This window comes from Camelus dromedarius, chromosome 4 (genome assembly GCF_036321535.1).
Source record: "Camelus dromedarius isolate mCamDro1 chromosome 4, mCamDro1.pat, whole genome shotgun sequence".
Classification (NCBI taxonomy): domain Eukaryota; kingdom Metazoa; phylum Chordata; class Mammalia; order Artiodactyla; family Camelidae; genus Camelus; species Camelus dromedarius.
The window spans coordinates 46,139,489-46,163,225 of record NC_087439.1 but is presented as its reverse complement, the minus strand read 5'-3'; the positions used below and the strand labels follow the sequence as shown (position 1 = coordinate 46,163,225).

The following is a 23,737-nucleotide window of genomic DNA, read 5'->3' as shown; positions in this document are numbered from 1 at the left end:
AACTAGAAATTTTAAAACCACAAAGGACCTGGGAATGCACCTAGGTTTAGAATTAGAGTTAAGTTTGAGTCAACCACTCAGAACTATACAGAAGTCTCAGGAGTGAGGAATGGTGCACAGCCCAGTTATTTTTCAAGGAGGAGAAAGCCTCTAGCAAGAAGGGGCTTTTGCCAGGATGAAGAACCTACAAAAGGTGAACAGTGAATGTAGGGAGCGGGAGAATTGGTAGAAAACAGTGAAACGGAAGGAGTGAGCTTCTGAGGTAACCCAAAGTTGAGGCCTCTGGTAGCTCATCTAGGATACTCAGCACTCTAACTCAGTCTGAGCTACAGTAACGCCCCCTTGTGGATACATTCCTAACCTGGAATATTAACATTTAAGTAACTTTTTCATACTGTGCTACTCTTTTTGTCCTGAAAGATGTTGCCTTAAACCTTAATTCTCTGAAATATTAACTTCTCCCTTTCCTATGGCCCCTTCTCCTGATAATGAACTTTAAATAGCCTCCCCTAATATCCCCTAAAAGTTTCATCTCCTTTATTCTCTTCAACATAATTTGGAACATCAGGTAAATTTTTTAAAAGAAATTGAATAAAAATTAAATTTTACAGTATTAAAATACAATAAGGAATTATTGTTAAAATTAGGATAATTATGAAACATATGACTTTATAACATGGAAGTCATTCTATCTAAAAATCAGATTTACTGTTTCTAAGATAAATAAGTACTGTGGATGTGAAGTGCAACATGATGACTAGAGTTAACACCGCTGTTATGATACATACAGGCTTTAAATGGTACAAAAGATTTAGTATTAAATGGAAACTTTAAGAGAATAGATCCTAAGAGTTCTCATCACAAAAACCAGTTTTTTTTCCTTCTCTTTTTACTGTATCTGTATGAGATGATGGATGTTAACTAACTATTGTGGTAATTATTTCAATTTATAAATCAAATCATCATGCAGTACACCTTAAACATACAGTGATGTATGTCAATTATTTCTCAGTAAAACTGAAAAAAAATCAAATTTAAAATATTCAAAAATCACAATGGAGGGAAATAAATGAAGCAATACTTATTTTGACTATCAAACTTCTTTTGTTTCTTCCTAATAAAAGAATATTGATTATCACACTAATGAACATATTGTGCGCCCTACTGATACAGACTCAGGCTGCAGAGTAACTGACAATACCCGCTTTCATCTCCTTACAAGATGGTTAAAACAGTAGTTATACGTATAAAAAGAGATTCACTTTATTATTTTTTAACATTTGTGTTTAGTAACTCCACATTTGATAAAACATGTCTTGAAAGTTCTGCCTAAAATTAACTTCCTTAAGACTGGCCACCTATAGTTTGTTAAAAAAGAAAAAGCAAGTCACACTTCTTTTATGAAATATTCAAATATCTATTTCCACTATGCATTTTTCTAAAATTTAAACAAGATTTTGTTGTTGTTTTTAAAGCAGATGTCTTTTATTTTGTCTTACCAGGTGGAAAGACATATGACCTAATAACTGAACAAACATTTAAGTGTCTAGCCTGTGCTGGACACCATGGATAAAAATATAATGTATTGTGCCTGCTCTCAAGGATATCTGACAAAAAGCAGTCAAGTGACCAAATAAATAAGAATCTACCAGCAAAGAAGACCTAAGAGAGGTTTTATTAGCTGTATCTTTTTACAAAAACAAATTCTTTTCAGTAGAATTTTTAAAAAAGGAAAAAAGTCCATTTTAGGTAAACACCAGATAGATGTTTTTAATAAATCCTCCTGAATATTCTAGCAGTGTTTTTATACTTACTTATACAATTTTAAAATATTTAATAAATACATTTGTAGTGAAAAGAAAAACAAGTATCCACACTGGATCATGATATAAAATGTGCTTTTTATTGTGGGTTATTGTCAAGAAAGTTTGATAGTCACTGCTTTCATCTGTGTCCTATATTTTCCAGGCTTAACTTTAAATAAATACTGGAAAGATCTTTAGGTATCTGTGAGAGAACAGAAGAGGGTGGAAAACCACATGACTCATTTAATGAGGTTACTATAACCACTGTAATAAAACCAGACAAAAGACAGTAAAAGGGAAAAAATTATAAGCCTGTCTATCTTATAAGTACAAATGAAGAACTCCTAAATAAAATATTAGCATATATAAGAAAAATATTCTCATAACTAAGTTGGGTTTATCCAGAATGTAAGCATGCTTTTACATTAGAAAATCTACCAATATAAATCATCATAATACATTAAAAGGGAAAAAGCATATGATGATCTCAAAATACGAGCCTATGAGTCTGTTGTATATATTTTGGAGATGTTAAAGAATATCAAAATTCTTTGTGAATGTGGGCCAGACTTAGTGGCTCTCTTCCAACAGAAGGAATGTGGCAGAAGCAATGCTCTGTGACTTCCAAGGTAAGTCATACAAAGGATAGCTTCCTTCTGGCTCTCTTTCTCTTTGGATTGCTCACTCTGGGAGAGCCCAGCTGACATGCTACAAAGACACTCGAGCAGTTCTGCGGAATGGCCCATGTGGATAGGAACTCAGGCCTCCCAATAACAACCAACACCGACTTGCCAGCCACGTAAGTGAGCCACCTTGAAAGCAAAGTCCCAGCCAAGCCTTCAGATGACCAGAGCTTTGACTGACATCTTGACTTCAACCCCATGAGAGACTCTGAGCCACAACCACTCAGCTAAGCCACTACCAAATTCCTGACAGGCAAGAACTGGGAGAAAATAAATGTTTATTATTGTTACACAACATTGTAAACTGACTATAACTCAGTAAAATAAAAAATTTTTAAATGTTTATTATTGTTTTAAAAAGATCAAACTCATGTAAGAATAGAAAATATAAATAGATTATAACCATTAAAAAAACCTTGAAATGGTGAATAACCCCTACTATCCATTATCCTGGGGGAAAAAAAGCATAATCTGAGGCAGTTTTACAGTTGACTTCCACCAAGATTTCAAGGAACAGGTAACATCCTATCTTTTACAACTGTTCTATAAAACAGCAAAAGGGAAAGCTGTCCAATTTATTTTAAAACCATAACTATGACAGCCACTGAACATGTACAGTGCAAGAAAATTAAAGGCAAATTTCATTTATGAGTATATATACAAAAATCCTATATAAAATATTAGCTAATTAATTTTTAAAACATATGCAAAAACTCATCTGCCACCCCTGGAGGTGACTATTAGTAACTAAGTGAAAAAAATTTAATATGTCTTCTGCTTTTCTAACAGGAAAATACATTTAGGGTAACCAAACAGTCCTAGTTACTGAGGGAAACCTCCCCTTTACAGAAGAATTTCAGCCAATAAAAGAAGGAATGATGGAATTATAAAAACAATTTTCCAACTCCTAATCAAATAACTGATTTAGATAAGAATCATCAATAAACATTAAAACCACTTGGTGAAAAGTTGATGGAGAAATGAATATTCACATGGTACCAAAGTATCACCTCCAGCTATTACTTGCTAGTCATAAGGAAGAAAAAAATGTAACTATGATGGAGAAGCCTGGCTGTCACAATCATAACACAGTAATCAATCTTAGTATCACTGATAACTCAGCAACCAGACATATCTGCTACTGATGTGATGTGACATGAAGTACACAGAATCATCTGTGAGACATTCTTGCCAAACAGCCTGAACTGAAGCTAATCAAGTTTTAAAAATCTAATTTCCAGTTTAGACGAAATATAAAGGACAGAGGAACAAGAGTTTAAATGTGAGAAAACCATCACACAAACCTAGGAGGGAACACATTCTAGAGACCAAATTGGTCCATTTTTCTTCAACAAGTCAGTGAGGGGGCAAAAAGTAGTATGTGTGTGGAGAATTTCCAGATTTAAAAAGACTAAAAACACACAACTAAATGCAATATATAGTACAGCAAGGTTTTCAGGGGAAACTTCATAATTTTTTTTAAGGGAAGAAAAATTCTGTGAAGCTATGGCTATTTTCAAAAAGAAGAAAAGAGAAGGAGTGATTTTCTATATAAGAAATTAGGATATACTAACACAAAGCCATAGTAATTAAAACCGTGAATTAATAATATAGAATCAGACAAATGGATCAACAGTGAATATGCAGAACCCAGAAATACCCATGGATATACGAAAACTGACTGAATGATAAAGTTGGCATCAGATACCAGTGGAGGAGAAGATGGACTATCTAATAAATGGTACTGAGGAAATTAGGTAACTATATGGAGAAAAATTAGGTTGGAACCTTATCTCATACTATATTCCAAAATATAACCCAAATACCTAAAAGTGAAGGCTAAAATTATAAAGCCTAATAGAAAAAACATAGAAGAACATATTTGCATCTTCAAAATAGGAAAGAATTTTTTAAGACAGACAAAAAAAAATATAAGTGGTAGATCTGACCATTATCAAAATAAAGGATTTAAACATATCAAAATGAGGGATTCTGTTTAATAAAAGAGTTAATAGGTAATAGACTAGGAGAAGGTATTTTTAAAGAGACTAAAACAGACAAAGTCCTCCCTAAAGTATACAAGGAACTCCTACAGCAAGATAAAGAACCCAATAGTAAATGGGCAAAGAATATGAATAAGCAATTCATAGAAGGGAAAATCTGAATGGTTAATAGATATATGAAGAAATGGCCCATCTCACTGTAAATAGATAAACATTTATTAAAACATTTTGGTATATCACTTTATACCCATCAAAAAGGCAAAAATCAGAAAGCTGGATAATATCAAGTGCTATGGATATGGTGAAATAGCTACTTTCTCGTACACTGGTAATGGGAGGGTAAACATTTATAGTTATTCTTGAGGGTGGTATGCAGAACCTAATGAATATAAGTGAGCCTACACACAGAAACACAGCAAGTCAATTCTTTGGCATACACTCCAGAGAACTTCCACAGTCCTGCGTAGCAGGGATGGGGGTAGGAGGGGAAAGAATATACTCTTTAAAATGTTGCTTGCAATAGCAAAGCAAAGAGAAAGAAGCAATCAAGTGTGTATCACTGGGAAACAGATAAATAAAATATAGTATGTGATGGAATATTATGTATCAGTCAGAAATAACTAGATCTACATGCAGCAACATGGGTAAATCTCAAATACAATGCTGCTTGAAAAAAACAGAATGAGACATATAGCACAATGTCATTTATGTATATAAAACATATCCATGCAAAGATATATGAAATCTTGAAAAATGTAAACATATATTGGACAGATCAAATGCACATATGTTAAAAATGCAAGAATGGGTACTTAATGCAAGATTGAAAAAGAAAATGGAATTGGAGATGGGAAATGAGGGAGAAACACACACACAACACACACAACTAAAGAACAGTCTTTCAAGAACAGATGATGGAAATAGGCCATAAACCGAGAAATATGAGCAAATGAATTTAGTGAAACTGAAGTCCTAAAGAGAATAGAAAAGAAAAAAAAGTTCTACATGAGGAAAACAAAGCAAAGGCTCAGAAGAAAATGACCACTCAGCTAAAAAGCAACTTGGTTCAGTTACTAAAGTATTTTTTAAAGATAAAAAGTGTTTTGATTCATTTACTTTCAAAAATTGCAACAAGTAACTCAAGTTTACAAAATAAAGTCATAAAAATTAACGTATTTCAATCTTCAAATTCTACCCATAAGGAAAAGGCAAATAAGCTGAAAGAAGTAACAATGAAGCCAATCATGGGAGTACCCAGTTTTTTCATCTCGAAACCTTTTAGAAACAGTAGCTCAAGGACAGTTATGCTGCAGTTCACAACAACAGGCATACAGCAGACACTATCTCTGGTATTTATCCCCTGGACTAGATGGAATTAACCCACAAACTAACCCTGAAATTTTAGGTCCCTAAATGACAAAGGCTATGTCAACCAAAATACTATGTAACAGCACCCAGCTCGGAATTACCTTAAGTAAGCATTTAATGCTTTCTTCTGTGTAACTATATTGGTCTTAGTACCTCTACTATTTCAGCTTTTTGATCTAGTACTGCTATCAAAATGAACAGCCCAGAAAAAGAACAAGATTAAGTCAAACTGCTACCAATATTATTTCCCTTATTAGCACTGAGGACAGACGGCTATAATCTTCTCCTTCCCCTCCTATACCTTTGAACACTAATATACTTTTACAACTTTGACTCACTACACCTCTCTTTAACCTACAGGAATCACAGTCATCCTTGAGCTTAATACAGTACGGCACAGAAAACTTGTCCAACAAATATCTATTGAAATAAATTTACTAATTTAACAAGAAAAGACAATGGGTTGGTTCAGTTTATGTTAATAAATATAATTAATCTTGCAGCTCTTTTGAACAAACACAATAACTATGTATAAGCACATCGGAAAAACGTCAATTCCAAATAAATTATGAGATTAATGATTTTTAAGAGACACAGATAAGAAAAATAGGCAGAATATATTAAATCAGCTCCTTCATCTCAGGTATATCTGAGCTGAATAGGATACGTGCCTATCTCTTATAAATGGATATGCTGTCATCCTTACCAATAGGGGATTCTGGAGTCAGCCCCATGCTTTGAAGCAATGCTTCAGCTTCTCTTCTTTTTTTTTCAAGATCCGATTCTTCTTGCACAGGAGCAACTGCTTCCTTCTTCTGATCAGTCTGAATTTTTTAAGTTAAAAACTTAAGTTTACATATGGCATGAAACACTTCTGTTTGCAAAAAATAGATGTATTTTAAATAATGTGCTAATACTGTATACTTTTGGAGGTGGACTTAGTTTCAAATACATGTAATATGTCATTAAATGAAAATCATTCTCAATGAAGTTCTAGTAAGTAATATCCAAATGATATGTATTAAATTGATCCATTTTTATATGTATTCAAGGAATTCTCACAAAAATTTTCTGAAGGGATAAATTCAAAAAGTACAGTCAACTTCTATTTATTTACAGTATGAAAATGCTATCCATGGTCAGGAATTGTGGAAATCTTCTCACAAATATATAAATACCAAAACACTATAAAAAAAATGACTAAATTATTTAAGAGTTGATAAATTTTAAGTAAATGGACAATTTTAACTGTTGAAAAAGTATGAGTACCTCAAACTTCTGTATGAAGTCTTCTTTGTATTTAGCAACTTTATGTAGAGGATGTTTGTCAAAAATTCATCTGGAGAAAAGTTTTTATTTTTATTTTATAAACTATAGGTTTTATATTCATGATAATAAGCACATGGTTTGGTCTCGTAAAATTAAAATTCACTTTTGCACATAGCACAAAACATTTTTCATTATCAAAAATTTTGCCGGCTTTTTTTCAGCCATTTAGTTTTAGCAAAATCTTCCAGTTAAACTAGATAAGCCTCAATACTCTCAGATCATCTCAAGTGAAATTTTAGCCTTCAAGGGAAAAGTTTCATTTATACACCTCAAAGGTCTATTTCAGCTAGGCAACTATTACTCGTACATTGTCTGCAGTAAATTTTGTTAGTTATAATATTCCATGATACCATTTTAACTGAAAGAAGTCATCAGAAAATTTCATCAAAATCATCAAAAAGACTGTATTAGCAAGTAGATATTTTACCTGTATATAACAATATATTAGTAGGCTCATTTAATACTATTAAATTGTATACTTAGAACTTAATATCTCTTGTAACGTTTATAAACTTTAAATTAGATATAAATCATGTAATAGTTATCCCTTGGAGCCACTTATTGCCATCTTTAGAAAACAAAAACCAAATCTGCTCTCAGCCCTGAAGGGTTTAAAGCTATAGATACTACTCTGGAATGGCTCTGCCAGTCTGACTCAAGCTTCTATCAATTAGCTTTAATCAAATTGCTAACTTAAAGCTCCAACCCTCTTATAATAACAAATCACAAAAAGATTCAGAATAAACTAGAAAATTCTTCAAATATAGGCCTTTACAGCAACATAGCAATGCTGCGCATAAACTGTACCTTCAATTTTTCTGCTACTGATTTTTCTTTTTCCTTAAGAAATTCCTAGAAGTCTTGGCTTTTGTTTAGGCTATCACATAGAAAAACTTGGTATTAAAATCACACTTAGGACAAACTATCTTAACACCGGTCATTTACAATGTCTGTGGTAAAAATATAAAAATCTGTCTAAAGAGTTTCCATAGGGATAAATGTACATTTCAACACAGAACTAAGTAAAATATCTCCAGTTCAGGGTCAATGTATATTTGCTGTACATGATGAAATGGTGATGCCAAAAATCAGAAGACCTAAGTACCCAGTCCACCTTTATGGTAATATCAAACCTACTATTTGGTAAAAATACTTCAATGACTGACTCATGATAATTATTGAATTATTAATGATAATGAAAATAGATCAATAATCCCTTAATATTCTATTACACATTTCTCTTTGCCATTTTCTATTCTGACAAATTATTAGCAATTCAGACTAGTAAAATATTCAGATAAGTTTAAAGTCCAAAATGAGTTCTTATATAATAAGCCATGTTTTATTAGCTATTAGAAGGTAGATGCCCCTTACTTTACATAATAAACATATTCCTAGAAGACTAAATATGTATTGTGAACTTTTCACCTAGAGTGCTATATTTGCAGTCACAATTGCTGGAATTTTAATTATTCTTAAAGTATTACATAAAGGTATAAATACTTGAAATCCAATTATTTTATATTAAGTTTATTCTTCCAAAAAAAAAAAAATCAAACATACTTCCTTTTTCTTCCTTTCTTCTTCTTTCCTCTTCTTTTCCTCTCTGATCTGGGCCAACCGCTGCTTCTTACGTTCCAACTCTGCCTTTAATTCACTTTTGTCAGACATGTTTGTGACCTTAAGAAGCATATGATCATTTACAATCATCATTACATTGGTAAAGGCAGCACTCTTTCAAAAAATTAGTCTTCAGGGGAAGAGACTGTTTCGAGAGGCCATGTGGTTCAATACTATCTAAAGAGAACACACAAACTCTACTTTTAAAATAATGGAAGTACACATATTACTAAGACCTGAAAAAAATTATAAACAAATGTACATAACAAACAAATATTCAGAGTTGAGCATAGTAGCTAGCACATAGCAAGCTTTCTAATGTTCACAAGCCCAAATTTAACACAATGTCTCTGCTATTAAAACAGAAGATATGGTTGGCATTAAAAGCTTAGGCTATAAAACACAGGTCAAACCTATTACCAGACTTTTGCATTCATTCCTAGAAGTTTGATAAAAACAGCAGGCAGTCAGAAAATTCCTATAAATTCTAAAACTACCACGTAATAGTAATATTAGGGACAAACAAAACACAAAAATTACCATCATTAACTACCAAATATGTTTAAAGTAAGCATGTTTTCATTCAAAACCCATTGACAAAGTCTGACCGAATAACTACATACACCTGACGGGCCCGCTCAACCTCAGAGGCTTTAGCCTCCATGACTGACATTTTCACTTTATTAAAACTCACAGGAAAAGAAAGTCTCTGGAATTTTGTGCTCCAACCTCCTCATTAGGATACCTTCCAACACACGCCCGGGGAAGGAAAACGCTGTGAAAGCAAGTAGTAACGACTTTTATTTATAAAATGGAGCAAGGAGAAAAGGAGCCACTTTTCCTCTGGGGTCACGGCCAAGAGGGCGAGGTCCAGAATAGGGCCACTGGAGGAGGGGGCTTCGAAGAAGCCTCGACGCTCCTCGGGGCACTTATGGAGGGTCCAGAAGAGAAGGGAGTGGACTCGTCGCCCCTGGCCTTCCTGAGTCACCGCACCAGGTTCTCCCCACCTCTCCTTCCCGGAGACCGGCCGCGCGGCGCTGACAGCAGGAACTGCCGACCCGCCCTTAAGAGTCCTGATGGGAGACACAGCAGACAGAAGGGCCTTGAGCGAAGGACCGTCAACCCACCTGTCAGGTGGCGGGAACAGGAAGAGTCCGCCTGCCAAACAACTTCCCGGTAACGTCCCTCTCTTTCGGCCCCAACGCCAAAAATCGCCGCCACTAGCTCAGCGGCTTCCCCAAGCACACAAAGAGAGATGGGCGGCGGCTGCTACGGCGAGAGCTTAGGGACAAATGGCTTCGTCAAAACGCGGTTGCTCCCAGAAAGAAAGAGGGGCTCTCCCGTGGGAAGTTGTAGCCCCTCCGTGACCTACCTGTGTAAAGCAGACGCTTAGCGATAAGACAAAAAAATCCAGCCCTTCTAGGGGCCAGAAGTGTTGCCGCTTTGCCAAAACCTGGAAGACTACGCCTAATATCCTGGGGCTGGGTAAGCAACCTCCGCCCTTGCCGTACAGATTGACACGATCAGGGAGAACTACAAGCCCCACGTCTAAGGGAAACCTTCGAGCAGCGAGCAATGCACTCTGGGAGTTGTGGTCATTGGTAGTCGCAAAGTATGCTGGGACATGTAGTGTTTCCTGCTTCCAATTTCCCACTTTGAGGCCTTAAAGATTCCAAAGAGAAGGTTCCAGCAGTTCACCTTAATAGATTCTCGTCCGTTGGGCCGTGCTCACAATAGCGTATGTGTTGTATCTTAAGATCTTTAACTCAATATTGGCCAAATTTTAAGTGTTATTTTCCAGCGGTGAACCTGTTACCGGGAAAAGGGAAGTAAGTATTACCTCGGTTCTTAGTCACCTGAAAAAAAAGAATTTCTAATTAGAGACAGAAAACGTGATATAAGCAAGATTTTTATTAGTAAAGTAAAAAGGTAGTAGAAGACAGTACACTCCTGAGAATTGGGCGTAGGCGAATCCAAAAGAGGGAAAATGGCGCCGCTCCTTTGTTTTTCCATCTTATATCCTGGCGTAGGGGCATTTTTTGTGATTGATTGATTGATTGATTGATTGATTGATTGATTGATTAACGGCTCAGGTTCTTTGCGTGATCAAGCTAATTGATAGCTCAGGTTCCCTGTGTTCAGGTTCCCTGTGCTCAGGTTGATTGACAGCACTGGTTCCTTGTGCTCTGGCACGCCCAGCCCCTTTTGGGCAAGTTTTTACCCTTGAAGAACACGGAGATACCTACAGGAGGGGGCTCAAACTGTACTGTTAATTACATTATAATGAGCATTGGGTCAAATTACACCAGGTCCTTCGCAGCTGCAGCATTTTGATTTTAGCTGGCTTCTTTTGCTGGCCCTCATTTAGAGAATGTAAAAGCTTCTAAAGTCCCTTCTCCTGAGCTGCAGATGTACTGTTATTTTCTGAGTTGTTCCTTTCCCCTTCCTCTCCCCCTGCCCAGTGCTCTTTTCTATCTAACTGCCTAACAAACCTATGTATGACACTGCACATTTGGGGAAGAGCACTTCTAGGGTATATGTACCAGTATTAGAAGAAAAAAAAGTCTTGTAAAGGTTTCATTTGGCTTCTTAAGCAAGATTAAATACAAAATCTAAAATTTGAAAATGTAGTGTAAACTCGTTCTGTCAAAGAATGTGAAGAATTGCCTTATTTAGAAGATTTGTAGAATCTTACTTTTTCACTAGCATTTGTGGTTGTAAACTTGCTTAGCTGGACGGTTACAGTTGTGAAAGTTAGCAATAAAAACCTGATTCCTATATTTCTGTTTAAATTTCATCATGTACACATAGAAGATTTGAGCCTGCAAATAAAATGATTACTGTTGCAATCAATGAATCAATAAGAATATGTTAATCAGCATAGCAAATAATTCTCCAGTGTTTTGTTGCAGTGTGGTAGGTAGCATTTGGGTTTTCTCTCAAACAATTTTTGAAAAGGAAGCATTTCAGACTATTGAAATCTAAATCAAGCAAGAATGGTTTCCACAGTTGTTAGTTTTGGTTTTTTTTTTAATATACAAAGACAGCAAAAGTTACTGGAATATGAATTTACCAGAAATGTGTAGATCGATATACATTTAAATTTTTTTTATTTAAATAATTTAAAGAATTATTTGGCAAGAAGTAAAGCTGACACAAAAGCTTTAATGTCTGTCTTATATTCCAGAAGGACATTACCTGTGTCTAGGACTAATCTTTAGGATTCAAATTCTAAGTCTTTGGGCCTGTTGTCTAGTCTTTTCCTTATCTTGCTCCATCTATATTCAAGATAAATATCTCAGAAATAAATCTGAGAAAGAAAATCCTTCAAATTCCAAGACTTTATCCCATAACCCGAAATTTCAAAGAGCTTTATAACCATAATACCTTTTTGTGCTCTTTCTTCTTTCCTATTATTTAGTTTTCATTTATTAATTTGAAAAATTGTTGCTTATTACCTGTTTTGTGCCAGGAATGGTGCCAGGTACTATATGTAAGGGCTAAAATGCATATCTCTCTTCTCAAGTGAAGGACAGTCAGGACATAGTTCAGCTAAGTATTATGATGGGGTTAAGTAGGGAAGTGCTGAAAGCACTTTGAAAAAGAAAATTTTCAGAAGGTGATTCCAGAGCTAAGTGTTTGATTCTGGAAGATTGAGTAGAAGTTAGCCAAGCCAAGCAGATGCATAAGATTGCCTTAGGAAAAGGAAAGAATGTGGCCAATATACAGAGGTATGAGAACATGGACTACTGGAGAATCTAGAAATAATTGAGAATGGCTGTAGGCTAAGACAACACTGGGAAATGAAGCCATAGCAGGGGTGAAGTCACATTTCCCAGTTTAATCCTGAACATGATGTGAATTCACCGACAGATTTTAAGTAGGAGGATGGTATGATAAGATTAGCATATTAGACAGTTGACCTTTCGAAGTGATCTGAAGAAAGGCTGGAGTGCTGGTATTTTCTCTTTGGCCGTGGGACTCATTTCCTGCCCTTCTCTGCCAAGCTCATGCCTCTGAGGATTGACTTCATCTTCTTCGAGGTTGGGTTTCATGAAAGAGAGGCTTAAGCAGGGTTATCAGAAGGCAGGAGGAAAGTGAACTTGGGTCCCGCTTCCCCACTCTCCTTTGATGTTTTATCTCCAGCAGTAGCTGCATCCCTCTGTGACTGCAGCTCCTGCCAGGTGGCCTCTCCTCTATGGGTCTGCCTTTCACTGGGCTCTGGAAACTTTATTTTCTCCCTTTGTCTCTTTAGCATCTCTCTGTAGCTAGTCTCTAAGTGTTTCATCAACTCTTATTTGCTCCCTTATCTCTGCTAGCCCTTCTGTTACTGGTCTTTTCATTAAGGTATCTTCATTTGAACTATTTGGGGGAATTCTGTTTCTTGCTGAGACCTTTACTGATACTGCTTGATTAGAGGAATGGGAGATGGAGAGACGAGACAGAGTAGAGACTAGACACGGGGAATGCATTTGGAAGGATCTTGGTGGAGCCAAAATTACATGTGTTTAAGCCAATGCATTAGCAGTGGGAATTAAGAAAAATAGATTGGATAAATGTTAACATTTCATAAGACTTTTAGAGCAATAAAGCAGACTAGATACCCCAACTAACTTTCCCACTGGAAACAATTAACAATGCCAGATAAAACAACTTCTTTCTTGCTTTAAGGAGCTAGCAAGAAAGGAATAATTGGGAAAAAAGAAGGTGGGAACCTGGAGGGCATTCCTAACCTGGTGAATTTTCACAGCCTTGCAGGGGACACATCACAGGAGACAATGCCCAAAGCCTACTCTAGACTGGGTACGAGAGGGATGGGAATAAGAGGCAAATCTCTGAGAATGTACAGTCAACAAATGGGCCCTCTCGTGGATTTTCAGCCGGAAATGTCAGTACTCAGATGGTTCATAAAAACAGGGACTGAAAAAAAAATCAACCCTGGAAATAACCCAAATGTTCATCAACTGGTAAATGCATGAAATTGTAATATATTCATACTATGGAATACTACTCAGAAAGGGAGAGGAATGAACTACTTATATATGGAACAGTATGGATGAATTTTGAAAACATCATGTTCAGTGAAAGAAGTCAGATATAAATGCTATGTTTGATTGCATTTCTATTCTAGACTGTGCAGAATGACAGTGAAAAAGCAAATCATAGGTTGCCTGGGTCTGGGATAGAAGGAGTGACCAACAGGGCAAAAGGGAACTTTTGGAATCATGGAAGTGTTTTGATTACTGTGGCTTTGTAGTAAGTTTTGAAATCAGAAGGTGTGAGACCTAACTTTGTTCTTTTTCAAGATTGTTTTGGCTACTTGGAGTCCCTTGAATTTCCATATGAATTTTAGGATGGGTGTTTTGATTCCTGCAATAAAAGACCACTGGGGTTTTGGTAGGAATTGTATTGAATCTGTATATCGCTTTGGTAGTACTGCCATCTTAACAATATTAAGTCTTCCGATCTATAATCATGGAGTATCTTTCCATCGATTTAATCCTTTAATTTCTTTCAGTAATTTTGTTTGTTTGTTTTTCAGTGTATGGGTCTTGCCTTCCTTGGTTAAATTTTACCTAAGTATTTAATTATTTTTGATACTATTGTAAGTGTATTGGTTTTTAAATTTCCTGCTTGGATTGTTCATTGCTAATGTATAAAAATACAAGTGACTTTTGTGTGTAAATCTTGTATCCTGAAACTGCTGGATTTGTTTATTTGCTCTAACAAGTTTTTTTGTAGATTCTTTAGGATTATTCTAAATATTATAAGATTATGTCACCTGTGAATAGAGATAGTTTTACTTCTTCCTTTCCAATTTGGATGCCTTTTATTTCTTTTTCTTGCCTAATTTCTCTAGCTAGAACTTCTGATATGATGTCGAATAAAAGTGATAAAAGAGAGCACCCTTGCCTTGTTCCTGATCTTAGGGGGAAAACCTTCAGTCTTGAAACTATTGCTTTCTTTAAAAGGTCAGAATACTTCCTCCTTTCATTGGAAGAGTAGCCAAGATTATTCTATGGAGCCTCGTCTCTCTAAGACCATAGCAAACTCTTCTGCTGTTATTTGACCCACGGAACTATGTCAGCTCTGGGTTGGAGGGACTGAAGACTCCTGCTTTCAAGCAGGAAGCTGAAAGTGGTGTGGGAAATACCTAGATATTGTTTGGAATTTCCATCCACTTAATAGGGAATAAAGGATATGTGAAAGCCTTTAACTAGTTTCTGTCTCTTAGTGTCCTGAAATTTCTCTCTTTGTGATTAAAGAATTACTGGCCAGAGTTGTTTTTCAAATTCTAAAATCTGATTAAGTAAATAAAAGTAGTCATAGAATGCAGTACCATGAAGCCTTTAAAATCAGCATGGTGGTTCTCTATGTGCTGATGGCAAATGACCTCCATTATAATTTATAGCTGAAAAAAGTAATGTACAGAATTATTCCATTTGTGTAAAAAAGAAGAAATATGTCCATGTGTGTACCATTTTTGCAAGGATACACAAGAAGTGAATAATAATAAATATCTTGAGAGAAGAGGGTTAGATGTCTTCGAATGGAGGGTAAAAATGAAGACCTTCTCCTGTGGCCCATTTGAATTTTTTAAAAATATGTAGATGTGCAACAACCAAAAAAAGACACACTAGTTTTTATTTCATTTCATTTTTAACACTTTTTAAAAACTCATTATCAGCATTGATTAGAAAGACTATAATGGCTGAGAAAAGGTCAGTATTCTAGATACTACCTAATTCAAACCACTACGCCATTCCTACTTCTTAAACTGGCAGGACTGAGGAGGAGTCATAGTAAGCATTAGTACTGAAGGGGTTTTTTGCTTTGGGGGGGGGACATAGGGAGCTTGCATTTTAAAACTTCTCAGAATAGTTTGTAAGAGAGAGTAAAATAGATAAAAATTGCATTTGTTGAACATATTCATAGCTAGAATTATACCTGAACTCAATATTCCAACTTACTGGGGGCGAGGGTATATCTTAGTGGTAAAGTACATGCTTAGTATGCACAAGGTCCTGGGCTCAATCCCCAGTACCTCCATTAAAAAAATAATAAATAAATAAACAAACAAACCTAATTACCTCCTCACCCCCCCCAAAAAAAACCCCAAAACAAACAATATGCCAACTTACAGAAAATTTTATAAAAGTAACATATTGAACACACTGCAGGATTTCATTTATATGAAACTTCAAAGCAGGAAAAACCAATGATATAAGTCAGAATAGTAGCTACTGAGGCATGAGGGTATTGACTTAAAAGGGAAATGGGGAGGTGTGAGAGGTGCTAATAATGTTCCATATTGTGATCTGGTTGAGGGTTACACAAATGTATATAATCTATAAAAAATTCATTGCACAACTGTATATTGTAAAATTATACAAATGTTATGGATTTATATAATCTGTAAAAAATTCTACCTTAAGCAGGGTCCTCTTTACTGTATATAGGTTATATTCAGTAGAGAAGTTAAGAAGAAAGTAGCATATTAAATTGTGGCACTTTTAAATAAACATACAAATTGAAAGATGTAACAACCAAATTGAAAGAGGAAGCAATTTGAAAGAGTTAGAAAAGTATCCTGTTACCCAGTGATCTGGACATCACGGAATATTCACGGAACTCCAGAAAGTCTTTCCTAAGGAGTCAATTATAGCATTTATAACTGTTGATAACCTTGTGATGTGGACCTTCATCATACAAAGTTTATGATGAAATTATGTCATAAAAAAGAAGTTGTAGCCGCATTAGTGATACATGAAGCTTTTTGGTAACTATACTTTTAGTATTTTTCTGTAAATGTGACTTGTTTGGTTATAACTCTGCTGTAATAAAATGTACTAAAATTCAATACATACATTCTTGTGACGTTTTTACTAGGCAAAGAGCATATTCCCTGGGACCTTTTCATAAATACTGTATTTCTCTTTTCCACAGGTTAAGCAGAGGTCCTATAAAATTTCACTGTGGTTGTGTTCGTGATATTTCCACCACCCTGCCTCTGGGTATTCATCTTCTGCATGGTAACAACTCCTTCCAAGTCACTTGTGTTTTTAATATTTTCTAAATACTTCCACTTCACCTTCAGGAAAAGTATTTGACCTTGTCTTTTAGAAATGTTGGCACAACTAACTATTTTTCTTCCAACTTTGGGAACTGTCTTAACTTTCCCATTTCCTCTCATGCCTAAGATAAGCTCTTTAAGAAACTATCTTCGCTCAAGAAAGTGTTCATGAGCTGACCAGCAAATCTCTCCTCATAATTTAAAAGCATTACTTTTCTATTATCCTCATTATTGTTCTAGTCTGTATTTTTCCCTTTCGAGTGTTTACTGCATTGTTAACTTAATATAGGTTTTTTTTTTCATTATTTCCTCTACTTGTCATGATGCACATATTTTCTCTCTTAGTGTCAAAATAAGGTGATGGTGAATTATGAGTTCCTTCTGAGCTGAGGGTACTTTTGTAATCTGGTAACCTTTGGCAGGAAGTACATATCCGAGTGAATGATGGAGCACTTAAGAGTGATTCACCACCGAGCATTACAGAAAATAGGCTGAGGGTTCAAAAATCCGAGGCAAGTTTCTTCTCCCCAGCGTGGTGTATATACTGTGCTCTCACTTTTCTACCCTCTATTATGTGGTTAAGAGAGAGGAGATAATGGCATCTTCTTAAAGTTACCTATAATGCACTCAAAACTCTGTTAGGTGTAATGGTTTTAAAAGGCAGAATGAAAACACAGCTGGGAGATCAACACAAAAGGAATCATTTTCTGATAGAGACAGCAAGGCTTGCGTGCCTCTTGATACACACACGCAACTTCCATTAACTCTAATGGGAATTATGAGTGCCCCATTAAAGGAGCATATACCCCCAAGTGTGGTAGGGAGATACCTTTCCCCACAGAATTCTGCGTATTGATTTAATTTCTTGTGGTAGAATCAAATCTTGTATCATTTTATAAAAGTTACTCTTGGATATTCCATATGTTGTGTTTCAAATGTATGGGTAGAAAACAACAATGACTGACAGGTAAAATACATAGTTAAACAATCATAAACCATATGTAAAGCCCAAACCAGACTCAGATTGATTAATTTTCAGGTTAGAAGCATTGATATGTAATGCTCCTCTTTGAATAAATATTTATTCAACATTTGACCTTACTGACTTTAGGCAAATTTCAGGGTGGCTAAGACTTTCTACATTAACATAGAAATGAGCTTCTAATTATACAGAATTGTTGATTAACAACATGTACAGATTTGCATAATGGGAAAAGAACTTTGATTTGCTCAGTGAGCTTCTCAGCTATACATGAATATAGAAATCTAGATCTCTGACAGATGCTGCGCTTTTAAAATGTTGTCCATGTGTATGTATGAATATATATATATGTATATATACATATACATACATACACATACCATATAGATATATAACACTATCTCCTGAGCTCCCAAGCCAATATCCAACTCTCCACTGGATATATCCTGGAGATCCTACAGGCACCTCAAATTCAACATATCTAAAACTGACCTGTCATCTTTCCCAGCAAACCTGACTCACTGAACAAAACCATGATTCCTTTAGTCATCCAAGCCACAATCCTGCAAAATCATCCTTTTCAGATTTCATATCATCCACATCTCTCACTATTGATTCCATCCCCTAAATATTGCCTGAAGGCAACAGAAAGATATCCGTGGTGCTGGGCGGCGGGTTGCAGCAAGCGTGACTCTAGCTAACATCAGATTCAGACAGATGGCCTTCCTGAGGGAAGTGTGGCAGCAGGAAAGGAGAATCCAGCCACAGGGACTAAGGTTCAATCAAGACAGCAGCGGGCTCAGAGAACTAACAGATTAGGTAGTGGTGAGGAAAGCCCGGGGTGGAGACACAAAATGGGGTTCCCAGAATTGGGGTGGCAGGCAGGGACCTGCAAAAAGGAGTCAGTTGCTAGAAGAGAGAAGGTGAGAACTGGATTGGCATCAAGGGTGACTTGAGGCAGAGCCACAGAGCTGTGGATCCCAGAGTCTTTATGTTTCCCTGGCCTTGGACCAGTTAACCTCAGAGGCTGGAGTAGGAATGAAGGAGCAGGTGGAGTCAGATCCCAACTTTTGGCTTCTAGGACTTTGGGACTGGAGGTCATCACATCAGCTGTCACTGGGTGCTGTCCATAACTCCTCACTAACAGCTTCCTCACTGTTTTAACTCACTGCCCAAGAAGCTTTTCTCTGAATTATTGTAGAATTTCGAACGAACAGTGTTTGTGCCATTGATTTGACTATTCTCAGATGTATTCTAGACTGTCAAGGTACCCAAGTAAAGACAGTAAATTGCAGGGGTGCAGGCCCCTGTCTTGCTTGGCACCATTGCTTCCCCAGCCCCGAAAACAGCATCTAGCCCATGGTGAACACTCAAGAAATAGTCACTGAATTTTGGATGAATTACAAGGTAATTCTAGTGGCACTTATTACTTTGGACCTTACAGATTTACAATTATAACAGTCTAGACATCATATATCTCACTTTTCACATTGTAATAAAACAAACAAGGAAACTTAGGAGTGATGCCCAACATATTATTTTCAAGCAACTCTGTAGTGAAACGTGTATTAAAATCAATGAATGGTCTACGTATAAATTATTTTTTGACATTCAGAGAACTCTTAGAAATCATAGAAAAATTACTAGTAAACTAGGAAATAAATAGGCAAAGACAAAGACAGTTTATAACAGAGTAACTACAAATGGCTAATGTGTATGAAAATGTCCAATCCCTAGTAGTAAAGATATGCAATTTTAAACAAGGAAATATAATTTTGTAACTGTCAAGTTAGTAATTCTGTAAAACTCCTAGGCCTCAATAGTTGGACAAACACTCTTAGATGCTTTCAGTTAAATGTGCACGTTCTTGTTGCTGTCTTTAGGAAAATAATTTTCAGTGCTTGAAAAATGTTTTGCATCATTAAAGAGTTGGTTTTATACCTGAGAGTGCATCCTAACAAATAATTTTAAAAAGAGTATTTACAAAGCATTTTGTGACTTCTTAAAATAATTGTGAACAATTAGAAGCAATCTGGATGTCTAACTATACCGGATAATTGGCATCAATTGTGGTACAGGCATCATGGTAGAAACGCTTACCTGTTAAAAACGATGCTTCTGAAGAGTGTGATGATGCGAGAAAATCTTCTGTTAAAATGGCAAGTGAAAAAAATAAGAATATAAGTTTGTATATAGATGGTCTCAATCACTTGTAAACAATTGTGCAGAGAAGAAACTAGAGGAAAATGCACCAAAATTTTAACAGCAAGTGAGACAACAGGACAAAGAAGAGTTGGCAAGAGAGAGGTGGGTGGTCCTAGAGGGAAAAGTTTTCATCAACTAGGTGAGGATATTAAACCCCTCAGGGAGAACCTAACCTTCTCAGAAAGCATGTCTTCTATACAAAGGACACAGGGAGTGTGATGTCAGAGAACGTGGTATCCTTAGCAGCCTTTAGACAGGTATGGCTGAGAATGGCATGCCTTGTGGGAAGAACTTGATGCTGAAACAGTGTTTGTCAAACTGTGTTCCAGAGAACCCAGAATCTGTATACAGTAGTATTTTAGGAAGTCCATAAGCCTCTGATTCAAATTTCTTCAGTGTTTACATTGCTGATGGCAACTCTCAACTATTAACCCCAGTTTCACATGTTCGTGTTCATCTAAAATGTGCTCTTTGATTAACTTTATAAGTAAATGTTAAATGTTATAAAGCAGACTGTTTAAAATAAATCCATGCTGATAAAATGCTGGTCTTACCTATCTTCCATATTGGGGTTTTAATTTATTAGGAAAAAAAGGTTCTGATGTTTAAAAACAAAAGTGCAAACTGCTGCCTTCTGGTTCCACAGTCCACGTCTTGGAGATGCCCACTGCGCAGGATGGTGGAAACTGAGTCAGGGCTCACGTTACAAATGCTATGGAGTCCGGGTTTTATCTTGATGGCAATAGAAGACAACTGATGAACTTTTTTTTTCTTTGAAATATAGTCAATTTCTGGTGTACAGCACAATGTTTCAGTCATACATGAATATACATATATTTGTTTTCACATTCTTTTTCACTGTAAGCTACTACAAGATACCAAATATAGTTCCCTGTGCTATACAGTATAAACTTGTTTATAAAACCACTGATGCACTTTTAAGCAGTGGGCTTAACATGTTCTAATTTTAACATGTTCATACTTTTGGTAGCTGTTCAAAGATGGATGGGTGGGCAAACCAAGAACAGAGAGAGGTAGGGAGACCAGTTAGTAATTTAAGTGAGAAATGATGAGATGAAAGACAGTGGGAGAGCTGGGAATAGAGTTGAGAAATACTTACAAGGTAGAATCAGTAAGATTCCAGGGCAGGGCACACGTGAGAGTTCAGAGCAGTAGAGTAATTTGGTTCAACATTTATTGAATGAGTTTAGGAACAAAGTGATATTCTATGAATACAATTAGAATACAAATACAATTAAAGATGAAATTTGTTTCTTAATTTACTTTCAGTGACTAAAGCAGAGTCAGTGGGCTAAGAGATGACACACTCAAATTAAGATAATCCAAAAGAGGGTTTATTTACCAAACGGACCGTAACATTCCCGGGCATGAGGGTTGGGGTTTATGAAAGAACCATGAGTGATACTGCAGGAACCAGCAGGTAGCGCATAGCTATAGAGCTGTCCTCACCCCTGAGGTTTGAAAGATGAGCAGAAGGAGAATAACAGGATTCTGAGAGAAGACCCTAGGGTGTGCGCTGCTTTGAGAGGAGCAGTGACTTTCTACCTGGGAACCCAGGCAGCTCAGTGTATCTTACAGGGAAGCAACTAGGGAATAAGCACCCTAATGTCACTCTCACTCTGATCTCTTCCTGGGGCTGCCCGTTAGTCAAACCTACAGAGAGCACAGGAGGTGATCTGTTGCAGGTCAGCCTCTTCAGGCAGAAAACAGGGTGGAGAAGGGTAAAGCAGGGTGGGGGGCAAAGTATCAGGGGGAGAGTATCGGATGACCCAGTAAAGGGGTTTTAATTCAAATAATAGAATAAACCACTTGTTTCTGGTAGACAACCTTGCATTATTAAGTTTTGGATTTCAACTAACTACAACTCCTGGCTTCATCACTCAACAGAGATTAGAACAACGCCTGCAAGGAGTGTGCGTGGATTTGTTTCTTTTTTTACTAGTCAAGGGCAATATTTTCCAGGAATGGGAACAGTGTATATTTTGCCACTTATATAAGAAATTGCATGTGGAAACCTGAGTTAATTTGCACCATATTTCTAATTAATTCTAATAATAGTTAGCACCCCTTATTGGACCATATCTCTACATTGCCCTTTATTTTTAACAGATTGGATACAGAGGAGTAGAGGAGATGGAGGACTCTAGAATGCTTTAAAGGTATTGTATTTGATGGGGTAGATCCATAACACTCCTTTTCCCTCACTCAAAAGTAGAACCATTTAAGAGAGAGGGGGAGAGAGAGACAGAGAGTCAGAAAGTCAGAGAGTCAGAGATAGAGGGGAAGTCAGGCAAGTGGAGATCAAAACATCACCTTATTATTGTCAAAGTTGTTGGATAATGTGGTGTGCTAATATTCACCTCTGAACTAGGTAGCCTTACCCAGTCAGTCACTGGCAGACCCAAATAGCACCATGTCTCCTTGGGGAGGAGGGTGTTACTTCTATAAAACTCACAGCAGAGAACAGCCAAAGGAAAGCAGAAAGAAGAGAGGAAGGAGGAAGCTGAGTATATCCAATTTTTCCTCTCAAACTCACCAGTTAGATAATTCTCTCTTCCTCCTACAGGGAGGAGTAAGGGAAGAGATGGAGATAGGCCAGGGGTGCTGCTCTGAAAGAGATCCCACCACAAGGAAATGTAAGGTGAGGAGAAAGGAATCTCTTCTCCAGTAGAATCCAATCTCTTGGGTAACTGGATATTATTAGGGAACATAGGAGAAGAGGAAAACTGGTAACTTAGTTTGGAAATGTACAACTTGAGAAGTAGTGGGCATCAAGATGGCGGTGTCTGGCAGGCAGTGCGTATATGGATCTGCAGTTCAAGAGATGCTGGGCTAGAAACAGAGATTTGGGAGTCTTACACATAGATAAATGATAGCTGAAGATGGATATGGATAACAATGCCTTGGATTTAATGTGCATAAAAAGAGAAGAGAGCCCCATATGGAACCCCAAGGAATACCAACATCCAAGGAACAGGTCTTAGAGAGTGATTATAAAAAGGTAATGGAGAAAGGTAGGTAGGAGAAAAGCCAAGAGAAGGTGGTGTTATGTAAGCTATAGATTCCAGAAGACAGAAGCCACGACCTGCTAACCAGGCTGCTCAAAGTTGTCAGAACTTCTTAGAGTATACTGTTCACATATAACCTGGTCAAAGTCACCTTCGTGGACCAGTTTTAAGAGGCACCCAGTGACTCCTTTGGGAAGAGCTAACACAGGTGAAGGTATTCAGAAGAGTTCAATTCAAACCAACAGATTTTTATTATGCACATTTATAAGGTGTGGTGATTGAAGGCGTGGTGGGTAGGGAAAGCAGAAATTAGGAAGATGTGGGGATTTGCCCAAAGTTGGGAAGATACCTTGGTTTAATTTTTCTAGTCTCTCCTCAAACTCTGAAAGAACGTTTAACAGAGATGAAGAGAGTATTGATAAGGAAATAATCTGGCTTGTGTTTCTGTCAAGCTGACCTATTCCCGGTTGTCTCAGTGTGCCATGTTTTCTTTCCAGTTGGTTCTTCATTTATGTTACAAACCAACCATAACTAGTCTCATTACTACTGATACCACCTTGGATATCAGAAGACGCTGAGCAACCTGTGCTTGCATTAGTAACCCTTTTACCTTATTTGTGGGGGGCTGCCCATGCTTGC

General features: G+C 36.6%; 1 protein-coding gene across 10 annotated transcripts in view; it reads right to left on the bottom strand.

The window, feature by feature from the left end:
* Positions 1-10,342, bottom strand: part of DYNC1I2 (dynein cytoplasmic 1 intermediate chain 2) — a 46,156-nt gene extending 35,814 nt beyond the window's left edge. For 3 of the 10 annotated variants that reach the window (XM_064484903.1, XM_064484909.1, XM_031451645.2), the window contains exons 1-4: positions 10,181-10,341; positions 9,936-10,089; positions 8,752-8,868; positions 6,566-6,683 (exon numbers count right to left, since the gene is read on the bottom strand). In XM_064484903.1, the coding sequence (XP_064340973.1) occupies positions 6,566-6,683; positions 8,752-8,859 (226 nt within the window). In that variant the 5' untranslated portion in view covers positions 8,860-8,868; positions 9,936-10,089; positions 10,181-10,341. Of the gene's footprint in view, positions 1-6,565; positions 6,684-8,751; positions 8,869-9,815; positions 9,838-9,935; positions 10,090-10,180 lie in introns of those variants that run through there. The other 7 variants (XM_064484908.1, XM_064484907.1, XM_031451649.2 and 4 more) reach the window with 5 other exon arrangements.
* Between the last annotated feature and the right edge of the window lie 13,395 nt (positions 10,343-23,737).